This window comes from Rhopalosiphum maidis, chromosome 2, assembly GCF_003676215.2.
Source record: "Rhopalosiphum maidis isolate BTI-1 chromosome 2, ASM367621v3, whole genome shotgun sequence".
Lineage (NCBI taxonomy): Eukaryota > Metazoa > Arthropoda > Insecta > Hemiptera > Aphididae > Rhopalosiphum > Rhopalosiphum maidis.
Genome location: NC_040878.1, coordinates 5,383,962 through 5,405,147, shown reverse-complemented (window position 1 = coordinate 5,405,147; position 21,186 = coordinate 5,383,962). Strand labels below are relative to the sequence as shown.

Genomic DNA, 21,186 nt, shown 5'->3' with positions numbered 1-21,186 from the left:
AATGTATTGTAGCCAAATAAAAATATGATATTATTATGAATAATTTTTAAACTATTTCGTGTTATACCTACGAGTAAAATATTATATTATAAAAATATAATATTTATCGACAATGAATTTCTCATTATATTCCGGGTATAATATGTGTTAGTGTTACTATTATTTAATAATTACATATTAACAATAAGATTTATTTTGCACTTTTATTTTTACAGATCGCAATCTTATCGTGTAATCAATTTTACGAGTAGGTAGGTGTGTGTTTTATCGAACATGTTTAAATAGTTGTATAGTTTTATAATTTTATGTGTAGCACACATCTACATAAATATTATAACGGGTATACCGTATACATAGGTGTATACTACACTGTGTTAATACACCCTAATATCATCTTCTTATCTATTTATTATTATTATAATTGTCGTAACATCATAATTTATAATAATCCTAGTGATTTCCCGGAGACTTATTGAAAATGTAGTCTTAACGATATTTCTCCGGACAACACGTAGTCGCCCCTGACTATTGCACAGTCTAATGCTACTATTTTAATATACACGCAGACAAACGACAGATTACACGGTCACTGTAATAATATGTGTTGTAACCCTGAATCACACGAGCAATAAAATACGAGATCATACGCTGCTGGGGTCCTGGGGACGATGCACGTATTGCAACGGGAAAAAAAAATGTATACTGATGCTATAACATTATTATGTCCAATGTATTCGTAAAACCTATACGGTCGTACAACAATATATATATATATACATATATTTATGTGTATACCATGAAGGTATACCTATACCTACTACAGTCTTCGGGTCAACAGTCGATATTCATCGTATGTATGCGGCAGCAAAAAACACAAGAACGCGTCTCCCGGGTGGACATTTATTATTACATATATGTACTCTCGTTTAATTGTTTCGAAATTACTAAAGAGGCAAAGACTAATACCGTATAAATATTAAATATGTATATAATAAAGTTTAAATGTACATGTATAAATAGAAAAATAAAATCTAATGGATTTTATAAAACCGTTGGGTAACATATATATACAGGGTGATTCACCCTGCAAGTATGCCCACCAACATTGATTTTATATACTATTCAAGGAATATACAATTGCTTGTATGTAACTTATTTTTTACAGATGCTGAGAATCAATCTTTTTTAATGTTGATACTAGATTATTAATCAAATGATTTCTATTTTATTTTTATTAATTAACCTAAATCAAATTTTAAACGTGTCGTTTTTAAGTTATTTAAATATGTATTGAGTAGGTAATAGGAATGATAGTCCTTAAAAATAGCTTAACAAAAATATAAATTATATTATAATATGTACTTGTCTAATATTTAATTCAGCATTTATTATACCTATTAAGATACATTTTACAACTTATAAAATGCTGCTTTATCATAATAAATTAGTATTAATTATTATAATTTTCAAATCATCATAAGTAACATAGATTTTAACCCTATAATAATGGACGATGGACATAATATTATCATTATATCCTTATAGGTTATAATGCATAAAGTTAAATAATTAATAAAATATTCTAAATATTTGAAAATATGGTCCTTAAGTATTTTTAAAAATTTCAAAAATCAGAATTTAAATTGAGAGAAAATATGGGAATGAGCATGCTTGATGAATCATTCTGTATAGTATGTTGTTTTTATTTTATTTTTATTTTCCCAATGGGTGCCGTAGGTATATATATATTATATATAAGGCATCACTACAGACTAAATAATTAATTATGCGTAAATAAAAAAAATTACTTTTGTAAATAATAATACGAAACCCGATATTCTGTAATATATATATAGGTTTTTATATATATATATGTGTGTGTGTGTGTATGTGTGTACGGTTATGTCGGTAACAACCAACAGGTTTGAACACACAATACAAAGATGCGTCGTATACCGCGGACGAAAATCGTGGAATTTATAAGACACAATACAAAATAATTGTCGTAAAATCTTTTAGCGTAGTTTTACACGAACATAGACTTATAAATAATTTTAATCGAACAATTATAGAATATATATATATATATACCAATAAATACTTTACTATAAAAATATAAGCGTACCTACTTACGGTAAAAGGAAATCACTGCAGTACTTCAGTAGTCAATATTATAATCATAATAAATAGGTAGGTATTCATATTAGGAACATTTAAAAACAGCTTTAGGTGCACTTAAATTATGAGACTTAAGAATGCCGCTATCTTAAACAATTATCTGGATTCTTGACTTGACCTCATCTGAGTAGATTGAATATTTAAAATAAGATAAGAAATAATCAAATAATCAATTTATAGACATTAGCATACAAATATTGTGAAAACACTTTCTTTTTTTTTCCCAAAAAGTGGGCTTACACGTAAAATATATTTTATAATTATATAGTAAGTACATTGCATTATGAGAATACTAATATTTTATAGTATCATTGACTACTTTAAATAAATTATTTTTAAATCAATTTATTGTGTTTCCGTGACCAGTGTTTGGTGTTTCATTGTATAAGATAACATTAATTGTTAAATCCCAAAATTAAACGACTATAATATTATTATTTTGCTGTTTATCTACATCAGATATAGTTTTAATAAACACAGTATAATTATAGTACTTGTATTTATATTTTTTATTTAAAAATTTTAATTATTTTTCTTGTATCTACAACATTGTTTTTTAGTCATTGGTCCGCGGCAGTGTACAAAGCAATATTTACGTATGTACACCTAAAGTAAATATGCATATACATATATATGATGTACATGCATATCTTGGTACCAGTAAACAAATATCAAAAATATTATACCTATAGACTATACTATTGATTTTTTTGATTTTAGATTCATAAAATCTTCAATTTTATTTTAAGAATTCATACCTATAGGTAATTTTAAATTAAATAAGTATACATTTAATAAATAAATAACACTACGACTATGATGTATATTTTAGAATACACCGTAATTCAGTCATAAATTCTTATAACAATACTTATATAATATATAGTAAAATTTGATTTAAATTTTCAGTTTACTTCAAAAAGAGATATTATTTTTGAATTATATACCTAATTATAATACAAATAAAAGAATTTTTTTAGTCTATAATTTTTATTATATCGGAAAAAATTGCAATAATTCGTTAATTATATTATATTTACATTTTTAAATAATGTATTCATTTAAGAATGATAAATAAATTGAATTTGAATAAAATTAAATAAAGCTAAAATTTAAAGTTGTAAATAAAATATAAATATTAAGTGTGTGTAGATGGTATCTTTGAAACATTGTAAAATATATGCCTATGATACGTACGGTATAAATCATTTTGATAGTGTCTATTGCCATTTTGATTTTGATTTCAAGTGCTAATAAAATTAATCTTAATATAATAAATTATATCTTGTATAGACTTGTCATGTAGTTTAACATTTTGTTAATATCAATATTAATTTGTTTCTGCTAGATGATAATTATGATGACAGTTATTTCGCTATATGAATATTTGAAGAGGATCTAAACATGAAATACATTTATACGCGTGTTCTCAAGAATTAAATTATGAATTAGTGTATCTATTATAAAGAAATAAATCTATTTCTAAAAGAACTAAAATATACTCTATAGATCAATTAAGTAAATTATAATTATTACTTCTTTGTCATTTCATAACCAATAATCACTTCCAATTGAGTCGCCAAAATGCATTACATGTTTCATGTCACGCGTACGATATTTTTAAATGTCGGACATTTAATGCATTATTCTAATTATGATTATAGTATTATAAACACTAAGAAAGTAATAATTATTGTAATAGTATCCTTACGCGCACAATGAAAAACCTCCTGATATCGTTATACACAATCGTTAGACTCATAAAACAATTATTTTTGACAAGGAAAATGCATCAATTTCCGTCTTAATTATTAATGCGTGTTGCATTAACATTAAACTGTTTTAAAACATAAGGAATATTATATTTATTTATGCATGACAAATACCAGCAATTGAAATATAACGTGCTATGTGCTGTTGGCTGTTATATGTTATATAGTGTTCCATAATGTTAATGTTTACATAACTATTTTATTTATATTTGAAATGATTACTTACTTTAATATCAGGAGACACGAATTTAGAGTCTTGAATAAGCACTAAATGAAATAGATGTCCAAATGCTGTAAACTTGTATTGAGGATGAGGATCCCAAATAAATGCTGTTTTATGTCGATATTGTCCAGAATGGTGTTTAACAAGTTTTTCTCTGTCGACTTTACAATAATAATAGCATATCAATTACTCTTTATATTTTCAAATACAAATATAGTATGGTTTGTATTTATAGTGAGAGTAGATTTATGATTATGAGAAACTTACGCCTATTTTGGTCACCGCCATAAAGTATATCGTGTGTATGCAATGAATCAGGTATTGACTTTACTGGCTTAACGTATTCTCGTTCAAACCGGCTAGCATCCGACAAATCGACCATTGATGATTTTTTTCTAAGGAACTCGGGAACCATAGATATCGTTCGAGTTTCATCTGAAAGTAAAGAAATTTATTATTATATAATTTCATACACAAATATAATTATAATTGTAATTGAAACATTTAAAAATATTTAGTTTTAATTCTATTACGCTTAAATAAAAAAAAATTATAATTTGAAAAAGTTTTCATTTCATACGACTTAATTATATAGTAATAATTTTTATAATCATATTACTATTATATTAGTATCTGTTATAAAAAATATAAAAATAAATAATATGTGATGAGATATTATAGATTTTTATTTGAAATTTGTATATCTATCTTCAAAAGTTTTTTATGAACAGGTTTATTTATACTTTGTCGTTCAACATTTTTCAGAATAATGAAATAATACATTTCTTTTCTTAAGTTTTCGTACTCTTTCTTTAGAGAATATAAAAAAAAAACCAATACATTTATTTTTTAACTGTATTGAAATCAATTTGGAGTTAACATTTAAAATGTACATATTATATTACAGTTCAGTGTCGTTGAATAAAAAACAGATATTAAATGATAAAAATATATAGTTTAAATATATATTATGAATTATGATATATAAAATATATGAATATAATACATTATGTATAAATGATAAATATACAAAATAATAGTTAAAAAATGGCTTAAAGTATAAGATAATGTTATACCAAAATAAAATGTTTAATTTATTGTTCTTACTTTTTATTATTAAAACTATCAATCAAATCTATCGTTTTTAAACTCAGTTGATTAGTTTAAATTAAAAAAGCGCAAATATACAACTGGAATTGAATGTGCTTGAAATAGTCACGATGCAGTTAAAATGGTTTTGTAATAACATTTCAGGAAACGTCAATCGAATTTTCTAATGTACCAACATCAGCTACTTATAACACTTAACGTGAACGACATCTTCGATATGACTTTACACACGAATACACGATAATATTTCGTAACGCCAGAATATTGTAATAGGTAATATGACAGCTAGCGAGTGTTAAATAATAAAAACAAACGACGACGAATGCGAATAAAGAAAAATTGCGAAGTCAGGCTGGACACACAAAGCTATGCCGCCGTCTGTCTGTATAAAGTTATTATTAATTTAAACTATATGTGCATATAAGTACGCTGTACACGTATTATGGTGTAGCGAGAAAAAAACGAAACTGGAGGAGCCGTTCTCGGAGAATGTCGTGACTTCCTGGCCGACGTAAATCAATTCAGTGTTTATATACCTATATACAATATCTATGTATAATATGAGGGAGCATGTAAATATTTCGCAACGTTCATTGTCAAGGCCGAAGAAAACCGGGTGCGTTGGCATCACGTGGTATCGACTTTATTATTTTTTTTTTTCTCATGTTTTGCTACTACATATCGAACGAGGTTCCTTGTAAAAGACATTTTTGAACATTGTCCAGGGAGATATGAATAAAAACAATTATACTAAAAAAAATATTCAAATTCCCTCATGCACGACATTATATTATTATATTATCGCCCCATAGATATCTATCGACCAGGTGCCAGAGAACCAACACTTGAAATTTGGATATGATATAATATTATTATAACGGACGTCACGATCGTCCCATTGAAACGAATTTGTTTACATAATTCCGACAACAAACGTGTTCGATACGCGTGTACACGATCCGTTTAAACGGCACTATACAAATACGTATTAAAATATGAATTTAATCGATTAAATCCGACACAGTTCTGTACAATTATTATGGAATTATCGGGTCCATAATTATTTACACAAAACTTAAATCATATATTATAAAATATAATGATAATGGAGTAGGTGGTTCTAATTTTAAATCACTTGAATCGCCTGTATTCAGTGCCACTGGGGGAGTTACGTATGTTCAAATTAATTTGGACTATACGAACATAAGTCAGTAGATATTATATTTCAGATTTAAATTAAAACTAAAACATACATAAACGTCATGCATAATTATATATTTTTTTATTATTAGTTTGCTGTGTTGGTTTAAAAAAAAACGTGATCCGTGATTTATAGAAAACGTTTGATAGTAAAAACATTATTTATAATGTAGTCTCGCTTTCTAGTGTTGAAGTGTTTTCAACGTCATTATCACAACTCTATAGCCCTATAACTACCCAATAACTTTCAGTCTTAATGAGTGTTTATGTAATTTATTCTACTAGTAACATTGTAAAGTTAATATTTAATTTATCTTTTAACAAAATGAAATAAGTAAATTAAAAGTTTTTGAAAAAATATGTTCAATTTATTATACATGTTTACCATATAATATTATGTACTATGGAAGACATATCACAATAAAAGTACGATTAATTGAAATACCTATAGGTGCATAATATAGTATCTGCAGCTTTTAGAGGATTTAACACTTCGGAAGATTATCGCCAATTCACAGCTCCATAAATTATTCTGCTTACAATATAGTATGTACAAGATATGATGATTAAAAGTAATAATATAATTAAAAACATGATTTAGATTTATAAACAATTTTTTTTTACTATTATATGTTTTAACTAATTGTAAAACAAAATGTAATGCTTTATCACATTACATTTTATTCCTATGGTAATGATTTACCACGGATGGAAACAGAATAATGTTAAAACATTAAAAAAAAAAAAAAACTAACGATTATTTGAATCCGTAGGATAGGTAGGTATATGTATCGTAAACACTATCTTCTATCATTGTCACCGAAACTACTAAAATCATTTTTACACTTATTGTCTTATATTATTTACTATACCACTACACAGTTCATAATCGTATATAATATTGTTGTGTGTACCTATACGTAACGTCACGTTATGGGGTGGCCAGTTCATAAAATGTCCCGTCAACCGGTCCTTTAAGTGCATATACTCATTCTGAAATACCCACGTTTCATATCACTGTTTACTTACTAAATATAAGGGTACAGAGATATGGGAAAATTCAAAAATACAATTGTCGCCAGACCGGCCGTAAAATATAAATGTATACGTTTCTCTGTTTGTTTTTAAATCTCGAGAAAATCGGACAATAACTTATTTACCGACAGTTGTTGATATTTTTATTTTCACTATTTTTATTTCATATAACCATTAGTCTAAGACTTTTTTTACGTCAACGTGGCGATTATATCTATACACCAAGTGTGATGGGGCAGATGGAATACAATAATAATCTATATCGATGCGATAAATAACAATAAAATCGCCGTAATGTAAAGTAGAATACAAAATAATTTTAGGAAATTGTATTAGTTTTAGGTATATTGGAAACGATTTTCGAAAAAGTGTCGATCCAGATAGCATCTATACTATATTTTATACAATCGTCTACGTTACGTTTGTGTTCTATGCTATACATAAGTATAGAACACATTAAGATGATAATTTGATTACAAGCGATGAGAAATGTGCCGTTTAACATTTTTACTCGAAAAACTAAACTTGTACAAATTTTACCATCCTAGTTATTTTACTGATAATTTATGAACAATAAAATTAATTATCTTCGAACTATCAAAACATTTTACTGTATTTTCATAAGTCTAAAAAAATATGTATTCAAAATTAGAATATTCGAACCAGATAATACGTAATTTAATACTATAATTTATAGCGACAATGTAATATGTATGCGTTAATGATGTCTATCTATTGTACGATTTAGAGGAGTTAATATAAAATTATTTTCACTTGAATTCTTTAAAAGCAGATGACACGTAAATTAAACTACATTTATAAGTAGGCAATGAAAACTAATGCCAATGATCTGCATTTTACGTTAATACATATGAATACAATATATTTAAATGAAACAGTGTAATAAAGTTGACTAACAGATAAAAACACATATTTTATACGAACTATAAAAATGGAGGTATTACATTATATTGTATTTATTAATATTTTTCATTTTAGTTTATAATTTTATTATTTTATTTTAATTTAATTTTAGGATTCGGGTAGAAAAAAAAGTATACGAAATGCTTAACTCACAGCGAGTTTAGTAAGTTAAGTCTTATAATATACTATAATGCCAGAAAATTAAAAAATGAATAAGTAACAGTTTATTCTAGCCAATATTATGTACTTTCGAGAATTATATTTCATGTTTGACGAATATTATAATATATTTTATATTATATATTTTCATTTTAAATTTTTATACCACACGACTATAATTACTATTTTATTTTTATAGTGGTAGGTTCTCAAGTTAAAAATGCTTCTCAGTTTAATACAGTGTTGAACACATTTAAAGATTTTATTCGTGTTATTTTTAATATCAATTTTCACAATGATAACAGGATTACATAAAAAGGTATCACATATTTTATAGAACTAAAACCATAAATTATATTTACTGTTTTAAATATTTAAGAAGATTTAAATTTAAGTCATTCAATTAAGCTTTAAACACAAATATTAAAATAACTATACAAATTACAAATTCAAAATATACACTAATAAGTACTCTATAAAATTATTCAAGTATACAGGCGTCGTCGATGTTATACAGTAAAGTTTATGTTAAAATAGTTATTTATAGTTAAATGGTAAGATATAACATATAACATACTAACGTAGTACATACTAGACGTACAATTATTTTACTTACATTAAACAGATTTCTATAATCTTGCTGTACCATTAGAAGAGCACAGAAAATCCCCCTTCCCCAATGCCGAAGTTTCAGAGGTGCCACGCATGTTGCATTTTGGGATAAAATAAATAAAGTAAGCTTTATGTATTAGTATCCTTCACTTTCCCTATCATTCTATATGTTTTTTCACGTGAATTTATATTTTTGAAAAATATACAATAAGGAGTTTACAAAAATTTACCTTTTGCTCAGGAATACTAGAACACTAAGGATGGATCACTGTAGATATATTTTTACAATCTTGCATACTATACAATATTACAACTGTAAGATTAAAATTATTCAAATCATAAATAATTGTTTATTATTTATCAAATTTAAATTATAATAAAATTACATCAACAGCACTAACAGCAGCATAAATAGCATACATTTGAATATTTGTATGATGATAATTTACTGTAGGGGTGACGATAGAATTTATCGACCGAACAAAAATGCTCGTTTTGCTTCTGGACTCTGACAGCTCGTGATGGGCCAAGACTGCACACGCTGAGAATTATTAACGCACATTACCTCTGTTCAGTCGACAGACCATACGATAGTTAAAATGGCTACGTCTCGGGGGATATACAGTATTATGATCGTGCAGGCTTGCACGCGAATCGAATACTAGTCTATACCTTTTTATTTTAAATTACCAAATAATGATAAAAATTAAATTAATGTATTTTTATATCATGGCTTGGAAAATAAATATTTACATTTATAATTGATTAATTATAAATAAATTTCTAATTGGTATGTGTAAAATAAAATATAGTAGGTATATAATACTTGGATTGTTATATTAGTTAACACGTCGTGTACTAAAACCTGTTTTTTAATAGCTCTACCGTTATTTAACTTATAACTTACAACTATATGTTAATTAATTAAATATTTGTCGGTAAATTTATACGAGGAACCACGCTTATTATAAAATGTAATCAACTGTTTGAACGATTTCCAATTAATGATATAATGTATTATGTTCATTTTGTAACTTTTTCGAGTTACCTAGATTATAACTACGATAAACACAAAAATTGCATTTAAAATAATTCTAAATTTATCTTCATCAAATTCGGGTCAACGAAAATTGTAAACAATTATTAATATTATATATGCACAATTAACATGATGCGGTAGTTAAGTAGACGGAACTTTTTTGGACGACATAGCCCATAATATTATGAATACGTTATTATACTAATATAAATATTATGCCAACGACATATTACATAAGTATAGAAAAAAAACTCTTCCCTAGGTCATAATGAAAGTTGATGACAATATATTTCATGTCTGACTACATTAATCTATTTTAGTTCAATGATTTTCACGCTACGTACATTAAAGGCATATACCTATTCGATATTATTATATATAGGTATATCATATGAAAAAATAATTGCAACAACGAAAACACGCGTTTCACTCGTGTTTCATGTATATAAATAAGCATTCGAATATTATTTTAAAACAAAACCATTATTATCTTAAAAAATATTAACGTTTCCAGGAATATTTTTTTTAAGATTATTTTAAATCATCGTAATACAGCATTATTGAAGAACACTAATTCGATTTTAAAAAAACATTCAACAATTTAAAAAATATTTTTATTTATATCAAAAAACATAACTTCTATAAACAAATGTTGATCGAGAGGAACTCTCACAGATAAATAAGTACTTATCAATTTATATATAGATTAATTTTTAAACATATTTATATTTTTATATAATATTATTATAATGTATTTAAATTGTAAAATATTATTGTAGAGTTGAGCATCGTATGTTTTGGGTTTCACACTATAGGCCGAGCCTGTGTAAGTAATAAATAATAATAGTAATAATACCACATATTATTATTGTTAAATATTACACTGCTACGTTTAATTACATCTAATAGTTGAAAATCAACGTAAAATGGTTGACAACATTTTTTAACTATTCTTCATTATTCGAGAATGGTTTTTCGTTGCAATATCGCCATTCGCCTGCAATGATTATGATTTGGTACTAAAAATTAAAAAACACTAATTTAAATAATTACCTAATATAGCCAATAGGGACTTTAATATTTCGTGCGAATATGCATCTTTATTAATAGCGTGTATATGGTATAACATATATATATATTATATAGATCATGTACATTAATAGCTAAGACAACAAAGATAAATAATATGTAATTGGCTAACTTGTCGTTGTATAAATGAATTTCTTCATATTTTAAAGTTTAAATAAAGTACTTAATTTAAACTTTCTACAACATTCGTAAAAAAATAAGACGTTTATTATGGATATGGCAGATTTGTGTGATAGTTAGTGCGTTGGTGTACAACTCATTCGTCCTTGACAATAATATTATTGGTCAAGAGGGAAATATTAGATGACGGGATTATAATATTAAAATGCTCTATTGACTGTGTAGAACGAGTAGAATATAATAAATCTGTTGCGATTTTAATCGTAATCCTAAGATTATTTTTAACCACCAGCTATAATAGATTAATAAAAGTTTCAGAAATCTTACCATCTTAATCTCCTATTAAATTTCATTTTATTAAATTTAAATTTTAACTATTCTTAATTCTTTTTGTATCAAGTTATTATTGAACCATTACAGTTGCCACCTTGTCACTTAAATACTGATTTATAAATTGATAAATTGATTTATTCAACGAATGTTGGTGAAAAATATAACTTGATATTCGATATATATAATGTACAATAGATTTTTTTTATTAAGAAAACCCGACGCTTGAAAATATTTTGTTTAAATAGCACAATGGAAAAGAGATTAAGCGGGTATTGCCAGTCTGTGAACGTTAATACATATATAAACTATACTTCGATATTAGTATAAGTTATTTACTTATTTCTTTATGAAAATGGGACTTAACAAACATTATGAATATTCTCGACACGTTTTAAAAATGTACAATGCATTTGAAGAGATTGGGCGGAATAGGTATACAGCCGACGAGAACGTTAAAGAGAAAGAGCGATAAATGATGTGTCTTCGATAGCAAAACACATAATCCTAATGATTGGATACGTTAGTACCTATGTTTCAAATTCCGATGAAAAAATGTTGAAGCATGGGATTGGTTATATTATCTTATATCAATTACATCGACCGAGAAGTTTTTAATAGGGAACTGGAGTTTAACCCTAATACGAAAACTTCGAGCGACCACAATTTTAATACTTTCCTGATATTTATTCATGATTTCATGATACCTGATAATTGTATCATGAATCACAAGTAATATGTTATAAGTATACTTATATGTAGATATAGAAAATATTGTATTAACTAATAATATTCTAATTCTTTCAATAAGAGTTATTGCAACTTACAGCTGGTAATACCTATACATTTATATATATATATATAAATAAAATAACCATAGTCACAATAAAAACTATATTCAGAGTAAAGCACTGAAGCTTACAAACTATTGTACGACAAAGCAATTACGTTACGATGAACTAGTGCAAGTGACAGTCTTGAATCTAAAAAAAATCAATTATATATTGCTATTATCTAATATTAATGTCTCCAACTTAATTTCAATTTATTTTTTCAGTAAAAAAAAATATTAATAATCATATTATAGCTTTGAATATTTCAATGTTAAATGAATAAATTTAAATAAATTGAATCTAATGATAATTGTTTAGCTGTGATTATTAAATCATACATATATATAAAAAAAAAATCGATATTTAAAGTATTATACTTGTATTATAAAAGTATTATACAAACACTAAAATAAAAAATGTGATTTCAATTTCTAATTTAAAAATATAAATGATGCCCCATGGGTTGTACAATAATCCATCATTTGTGTATAGAAACTAGAAAGCAGTAGTTTTCTCTGTGCTCTCTTTAATAATTCATAAGATTTATAACCAAAAGTGATGATAAGTACCAAGTTAATTTAGGTCACATATATAACCAGACATAAAAATTATTCACTTAAAAAATACGGTCTAATATATACATTTTGTTAAATACGACTTGATTTACATATTTTATCGACGTTTGTAGTGACGAATAATCCAATGACAAATGATTCTTCAAAATTGTATTCTAATGTAGAAGTGTAGTGCACGGATTACGAATAATATTGTTGTATAATGAACCACTGATTTCGGTCCAGTACAAAAAAAAATCGACTAAACAGCTGGGCGTTAGAATAATACTCTTTTATCATTATTGGAATTATAAAACAAAGTAGAATGAGTGCAAAGGCAACTGTAAAAATAGATTACAAGGATTTACTCAACACTCCTTTTTGTCCCATCTAATGAATAACGTGTGACAGTTATAGTTATTCCATTAGTAAAATTTAACTAATAGGTAATCAAATTAAAATGGTAACATATTATATCGATCTTTCACTTAATTGAACTATGTAATAACTCTGATACAAGTTCATACTTGAAATAATTTCAGCTGAAACCTTGAAACAAGTATACGACGAGTTCTCAATGAATATTAAAAATAATAAAACATTTAAAATTATATGATATACTAGTATATCATCATATTGCAGGACATATAAAAAACTAGGTATGTAAATAATACGTTAAATAATGCATTTATTATAATATAATATATTGAATAGATATTACTTTATCGTTTAAAATTTAAGTAATGTAAACCTTTTTTTCTCTTTTTTACTTTTTTGTTTGTTAATTATTGATTATGTAAATAATAATTAAAATACAATTTTAAGTATTAAATATTATAATACTTTATTTTATAATAAATACCAAATACTAAATAGTAATAACTTATTAATATTTAATATTGCTCGAATATATTTTACTTATTTTTAAATGTAAAATTAATAAATAAAAAATGTTGGTATTAAAAAGTACAACCAATACTAACAAATATTGCTGATTAATAATCGAAGAAAAAGGCATTGTTTTACTTAATATAATTTTATTAATATATTTAAATAAATTATGATATATATATATAGCTTACAGTATTAGCAGTTTGTTAGGTTGTTTATTAGATAACATATACTATAAAAACTAATTTTGAATAATTTTTATTTACAATCAAAACATTTTTTAATTTTATTTATGTTTTCTATTATTATAGTATTTATTTTTAAATTAATTAAATACGATAGCAAAAAAAAAAAAATAATAATAATAGTTATTGGTGTTAATGAAACAATGTACCTAATGTATACAAATTGTTAAAATTAAACGGACAGGATACAGTGACTGGCTTCACTCATAAGCAACTATACAGTGAAGTATAATTATGGTAAATTTTAAATCAATGATAAATTATCACATTAGATAAACGTTATTGAATGGAACTTAGTTTAGGTGCTGTTCCTTAAAAGATTTTTTTTTTTTAATTTTAAGAGCTCGTAATAAAAATTATTATATAGTAATAAGGATGTTTATCATTTATTAAATAATGTAAAAATAAATTATTATTTATTATCAAGTGAGTAGTAACGTTGTATTTAAATGTCAAGTTGAGAATGTTATGATATACTCAAAAATACATTTACTACATCATCATAAATACATATCTATAAATATTGATTTCGTCGTAATTAAAAATAAATATATTAGAATGTATTATGTGCCTATAACGTTTGCTATAATTTACAGTTATAATAGTATAAATTATAAATAGTATACCTATAGTGTTTCAATAAGATACAAATTAAAAATTATCATGTTGTATGTACAAAAATATATTATTTATCAAGTAAATTATTATTATTTGATGACAACGACTAATTTATTTTTATTTTTTTGCAATAAAGTATCATTTAAATAGAAATTTACTCAAAGTTCTAAGAAAAATATATAATATATAATAATAGATATATACATAGAACTTTTAGAATAGTTCTACACAAAAATTTGTTTTTAAAATAAAGATAATATAATATAGATGTCTTTAAACAGTTTAAACTATGCCAATAAATACGGAACAATCTTAATTGCCACTAGTTAATGAATATGTATTACATGAAAAATAACGAGATTTAATTAAATCAACTCTATTGGTTAGTTTACAATTTAAATATTACCATTCAGTTTTCTGATCTCTTATCTAATATATTATATACTGTTTTTATTTGATAAATTATGCGTTATCTTTTTTGCTTATTAATTTATTAATTAGGCTAAGTATGTAATAACAATTAAATATTTTAGTCGTAAAATGTTATCTTATTTTAATTTTAAGACTAACCTCTGCCAGCTTCATCAACTGCGTTTTTGGAACTGTTATTTCTTCTATTTTAATATGATTGATCTTACTTATTAGTTATTTGCCACAAATAACACAATAAGATTTTTTAAAACGGATATGATGTATGATAATATTTTAAATGTGTTTGGTTGATGGTATACTATAGCTGCTGAAACTTGAAATATTAAGTGTTTGATAAATAGATTTGAAAAAAAAAACTCTTCAAATAGATCACACGACTGGCTTAACCGAGACTATTTTTGGATTACTCTCATCATATTAAATTGTAATTATCTCTATATTTTTTTTTTTCATACCAGCTATATTATACTGATTATTATCTGATAATATAAAATTAGATTCGAGTTAAGCTTATTCACGTGTATGTTGTATAGGTGTATAAATTACAAACTTCACATTTCATATAACGTATAATAACCTAACCTAATACATTATAATAATCTGCATGCGATAATCAATTAGTTTTTCCGACGTACAGAGTGCAGCGTACTTAGTAGTACCTAACTACCTATATATAATACTACTGAATGTAGACGGTACGTATACGTTATTATTTTAAAATTCTTACGAATGGAAATCTTCAACCATTTTTTTTTTCATCTGTCGTTAAATCAGTAATCCACGCGTATGCAAATGAATACAATATAATAATCAAAAACATCACATTTGACACCTGTGTACAAACTTTGCGTCCTGTGCATACAAATATGATCTGCCTCGAATACACACTATAATATTATTACAGACACTGATCGTTCCACGTGCCGTGTACACCACGGTTACTGGCTTCGGAGTTTGGAGACAATCCAACAGAGGTGCATTGAATCATATTATGTCACATAAAAAAATCTTATCTCGTTATAGATAGGCGTGTATCGTGTTTGAAAATTATAACATGTATGTAATCGACCATCAACGCGTGACAGCGGATATGCTAAGAGACTACCATACAGAATTTCATTAATATAATAATATGAAACCCAAACTTCAAATAACAGGTACATTAACCTTACTCTGGTAAACAAAAGGAACATTCAGGCAGGCGTATACAGAGGATAGTGTAACCCGCTAGCACGTGTTTGCTTAAGGTCCGATAGATTTGTTTACGTAATATTGGATGATGGCGATAAAAGGCTGAATTAGCGAGCTGTGTTTGATCCGAATTTTCTGTTAATGACTGGCGCCAGAGACACTGTGCGATCAGTGTACACCTAGTTGGTAATTAAACAGTAGTTAATTGATAGCTTATTATTTCAGTTCTAATAAATTGTCCGGTAAACGTATACCGTTTGTTGAGTTATTTTAGCACTATTGAACATAATAGGTCAATGTCATTACACAGCAATACTGTATAATAATAATAATACATCGATAAGCAGTTTATATAGATTAACACAGCGTAACCAAAAAACAAGTAAGTCAGTTATTATTTTTACATATTAGTGTATTAATGTGTGTTGGTTTTTTACCGATTTAATAAGAATACAAATTACTGTGACTAATTAATATTATCGATGAATACTTAATTATGTGTGTCCACGCAAATAATTTATAGATTTATATACATTAATTATGATTATTCAATTATATTGTATTATATACTGGGACTATACAAGAATAATTTGTCGAATAAAATATTATATATTAATTTCGTATAGGTCAAATAATATGTTTTAGTATATTTTCTATTTTTTTTCTACGATACGTCACGTACAATAAGAATATTTGATCAACGCATTTAAAAGCGTAAGCGACTTGATTAAAAAAGCCGCCCATCATTAACGAGTATATTTATTCAAAAATTATAGCTAATTCAATTGAATAGTTGAATCGTATTTTCGGGAATCAATTAACGATGAATAAAATATGATCGCTTCATCACAACAATAACAATAATATTATAGTCGTTCAATTGAAATTATCTCTCTGAGCTATGGATAGATATAATTGAATCGCCCCCGCCCATGCTCCATAGTGGTTACTCTGAATCTAAAAGTTTCCAAAAACTGTAGGCGTGTTGTAGTCGTTTTGACCCGATTTCACTGGCGGCCACGAGCACGCGTTTATTTATTGTTCACGGCGCGTTTCATTGTTTACCCAAACGATAATCTGCTGGAGCCCGCCCGCCATCGACGAAAACTTCTCAATTTAAATAATTTGTTATGAATTTCCTGTTTCCGACAAATAGCTATTTCACCGGCACCGGTAATTGACTATCTAGACTATTTATTTATTTTTTATCGTTATAATAATATTATCCATACGATTGTACAATTACACACACACACACACACACACACACACACACACTTGTGCGCGAGACTTTACTCGACGGATCGTCGCCATCGAGTGTAATAACGTTTTGAACGTATTACATGGGACTATTATACATATATAGCGCGTCTGCACTTGACCTTCTGGTGTCTTCTGTGAAGTTTAGTACAACAGACGAATCATCGATCGAAACAATCGAAAATCAACAGCTGCGCTCATCAAACTTAAATTGTTCCATTGAATAAAACATGCTACTATTCCATATGTATATTTTAACAAACAATATTTCAATACAACAATGGCATATCTGTGAAGTTTTTTTTTTATTTACATTTGTTCTATTATTACTACGTACTGAATAAGAAAAATGTGTACATAGATAAATAAATTTTATACGCCACATGTATGTCTCCCTTGTATGGCGTAGTAGTAGGTACGTACAGTCAATCAAATATACATATAATAATATCGTAATAATTTATAGGTATGCGTGGACACAGATAGTCATGAAGAAGATATATTTTTAAATATTAATTACAGGTAGGTAGCCGGGCAGGTACTACGTAAACATGGGTTATTGAAGTACATATACAATTTGCAGACTTTGGCCAAACAAAATTACGAATATTCTTAAAACTTTCACTACTCGCGTATACGATTTTTTTTTTCCCGATAAGAAAAAATATACGTTTATAATGAATGACGATATAAATTTGCATTAATTCGTATCGATAAGTATTAGCTATTAGATATTTAATATAGGTGCATATAGAGTTTATAGATAATAATTATGGCAATCAAAAATACATAATAGTATACCTAACCTAACCTATACATTCTAGAGTTAACGTAATAATGTAATATACATTGGTCAACTAACCTTTATGACTGTACTGTTAGAAACCGCTCTCACAAAACAAGATTAAAAAAAAACCGGAACAAAACAAAGTAAAAATATTACCAAGCCAGATATCTACCTATAACTATAACCAATTGACGGCATAACTGCATTATGAAGATGATTTACATCATATTTGTAGTTTATGTAGCCGAAACTACGTACAATTACAATAATAGACAAAATATATTGACATACATAGTATTATAATAATAACGCATTAATAAATCACCCATAAGTATTTAAAATCATTTCAGTTATGGCAGACTTATTTTACTCTAGACTTAACGATCCCACTACAAAAATCATGTTTATAAAATATCTCGTTGACCTGTTAGGTTAGATTATTTTCTGTTACTCGGGATAGAAAACAATACCGCAAAACCAGAACCAAATTGAACACGCCAAACAAGTCAAATATTGGTAAAGTGAGTCGAGAAATTGACACCTAGCACCTGCCATAAAAAATGACAGGTGGTTTATTAGTTTATTATATAGACATTTTAATATTTATTATCATTTTAATAATACACATTAACAAATTATTACATATTATTTAAAAAATAGTATTTAATAATTATAAATGTACATGTATAAGTTTAATGTGCAAATAATTTATACGAATATTATCTTTATTCATCAAAGGTCAACCAGAATATGAAAATATTAATATAATATTGTACGTTTGATAAAAACTATTAGTTTTGATAATCAACACCATGCCACCATTTAAAATAAATTACTATATTATAAAATACGAAAAATCAAAATCGACGATAATAATCAAATGGTTTAACTTTTTTAAATTTAATTTTTGTTGACTACTAAACACAGTTTATTTATTTACATAGGTAGAGGTATACTACGATATTATATTATAGGTATTTTAATGTATATGTACGTAAATATCTAGTAAATGATTAAGAAAATCGTTTAAACTATAAAAAAATCGTAATTAAAAATAGAGGATTTAATAATTTTTTTTACGTATATCGATGGTTTTTATTGATTCTTTTATCGTTTACCAATCAAATGAACGTATTCCATGATGATATAGACCACGTGTATATTTTGGAGCCAACTGGTATGGCTCGATGAAAATATGGAAACCTTACAATAGGTGCGTGATTATAATTAGTTTTTTTTTTAAATATTATAATTATTATTCTACGGACAGATGAGTAAGTCAAAAAGGCTTTCTTTGATCGTCTCCTGTAAGTCTTCTGTCTATTATCCGGAGGTTATCCTTCACACGGTTACCAGCAGCCACTATATGTCCTCGGGCCATAGACCCGCCCTACGGTGAGTCCCATTACGACCCATTATGGCCAATTAAAATTATTACGCTGGTCTTGGATAATCACTGTTACTTTTATCATTATTATATACGAGGATAACACCTATTGAATACCCGCCGACATCTTGGCTACTTTTATTTCGATTAATTCGTCATCATTCCAAATGTTCATACTACGTTTTATGTATGTATGGAGTGTTATGCAATATTGTAATATAAATTAGTGAATATGCATTATTTACATTAAAGTATAAGTACCTAAAGTATATATTTCATATAATATAATTGAACAAAATTTAAAATACTATATAAAATCATATTTCGAGAATGATGTACAATTATTATGATATTTAAATATTGTAATATTCGCCACTTGATTTAATAGAAACGAGTTGAAAAAAATTAACTTAACGCTTAATTACTATACCAGATTCAGAAGATAAATAAGAAGTAAATTTATCACTGGTCATTTTAATAGACAATATAGAAAATACCAAAATGTATATTTATTTATTATACATCATAATGGTTAATGGTCATGATAATGACAAAATATTTACCTTGAAATAAATTAAAACGAATCGCCACGAATAATATTTTATTTGTTTATTTTAAAAAATCACTTAGCTAATCAGAGCACAAAGATATTACGTCTGAAGTACAATAAAATATATCTGAAATGATATACCTATAAATCATGTTACACGGCGGCATATTGCATATTATATATACATGTAAAAGTAAATAATTCTCAATAAAACTATATTGTCAATATTAGAATACATTTTAGTTACATATACATAAATAGGTGAAGGTAATTATAAACTGTATTGGTAATTAATATAGAATTCAAGGATCTTAAACACATTGCATTCCCGCAGTCATATCAGTTGATTTAAGATTAGTAAATTTTTAATCTTAAATCAACTAATTGATATTTGGCTAAAGTAAAACAATTCTTCATAAATAGGGATTGGCTTTATGATTTATCTACACAAGTGCACAATATCAATATGTAAGTCATCTAACAGTGATCCAAGCTAATAATGAATAAACAAATCATTAAATATTTCTCTGCGAGATATTATCTATTATTCCAAGAATAAAAATCTAACGTTTATTTAAGTTCAGATTGATAAAAATACTTTTATGAATTTTTTTAATGTTAATTAAGTAGTAAATTATAATAATAAG

General features: G+C 26.2%; 1 protein-coding gene across 1 annotated transcript in view; it reads right to left on the bottom strand.

Annotated features, from left to right (window-relative positions):
- LOC113553107 (A disintegrin and metalloproteinase with thrombospondin motifs 20-like) overlaps positions 1-21,186 on the bottom strand; it is an 88,435-nt gene that overhangs the window by 41,102 nt on the left and 26,147 nt on the right. The window contains exons 2-3 of the mRNA XM_026956262.1: positions 4,441-4,608; positions 4,177-4,334 (exon numbers count right to left, since the gene is read on the bottom strand). Coding sequence (XP_026812063.1) covers positions 4,177-4,334; positions 4,441-4,608 — 326 coding nt within the window. The remainder of the gene's footprint in view (positions 1-4,176; positions 4,335-4,440; positions 4,609-21,186) is intronic.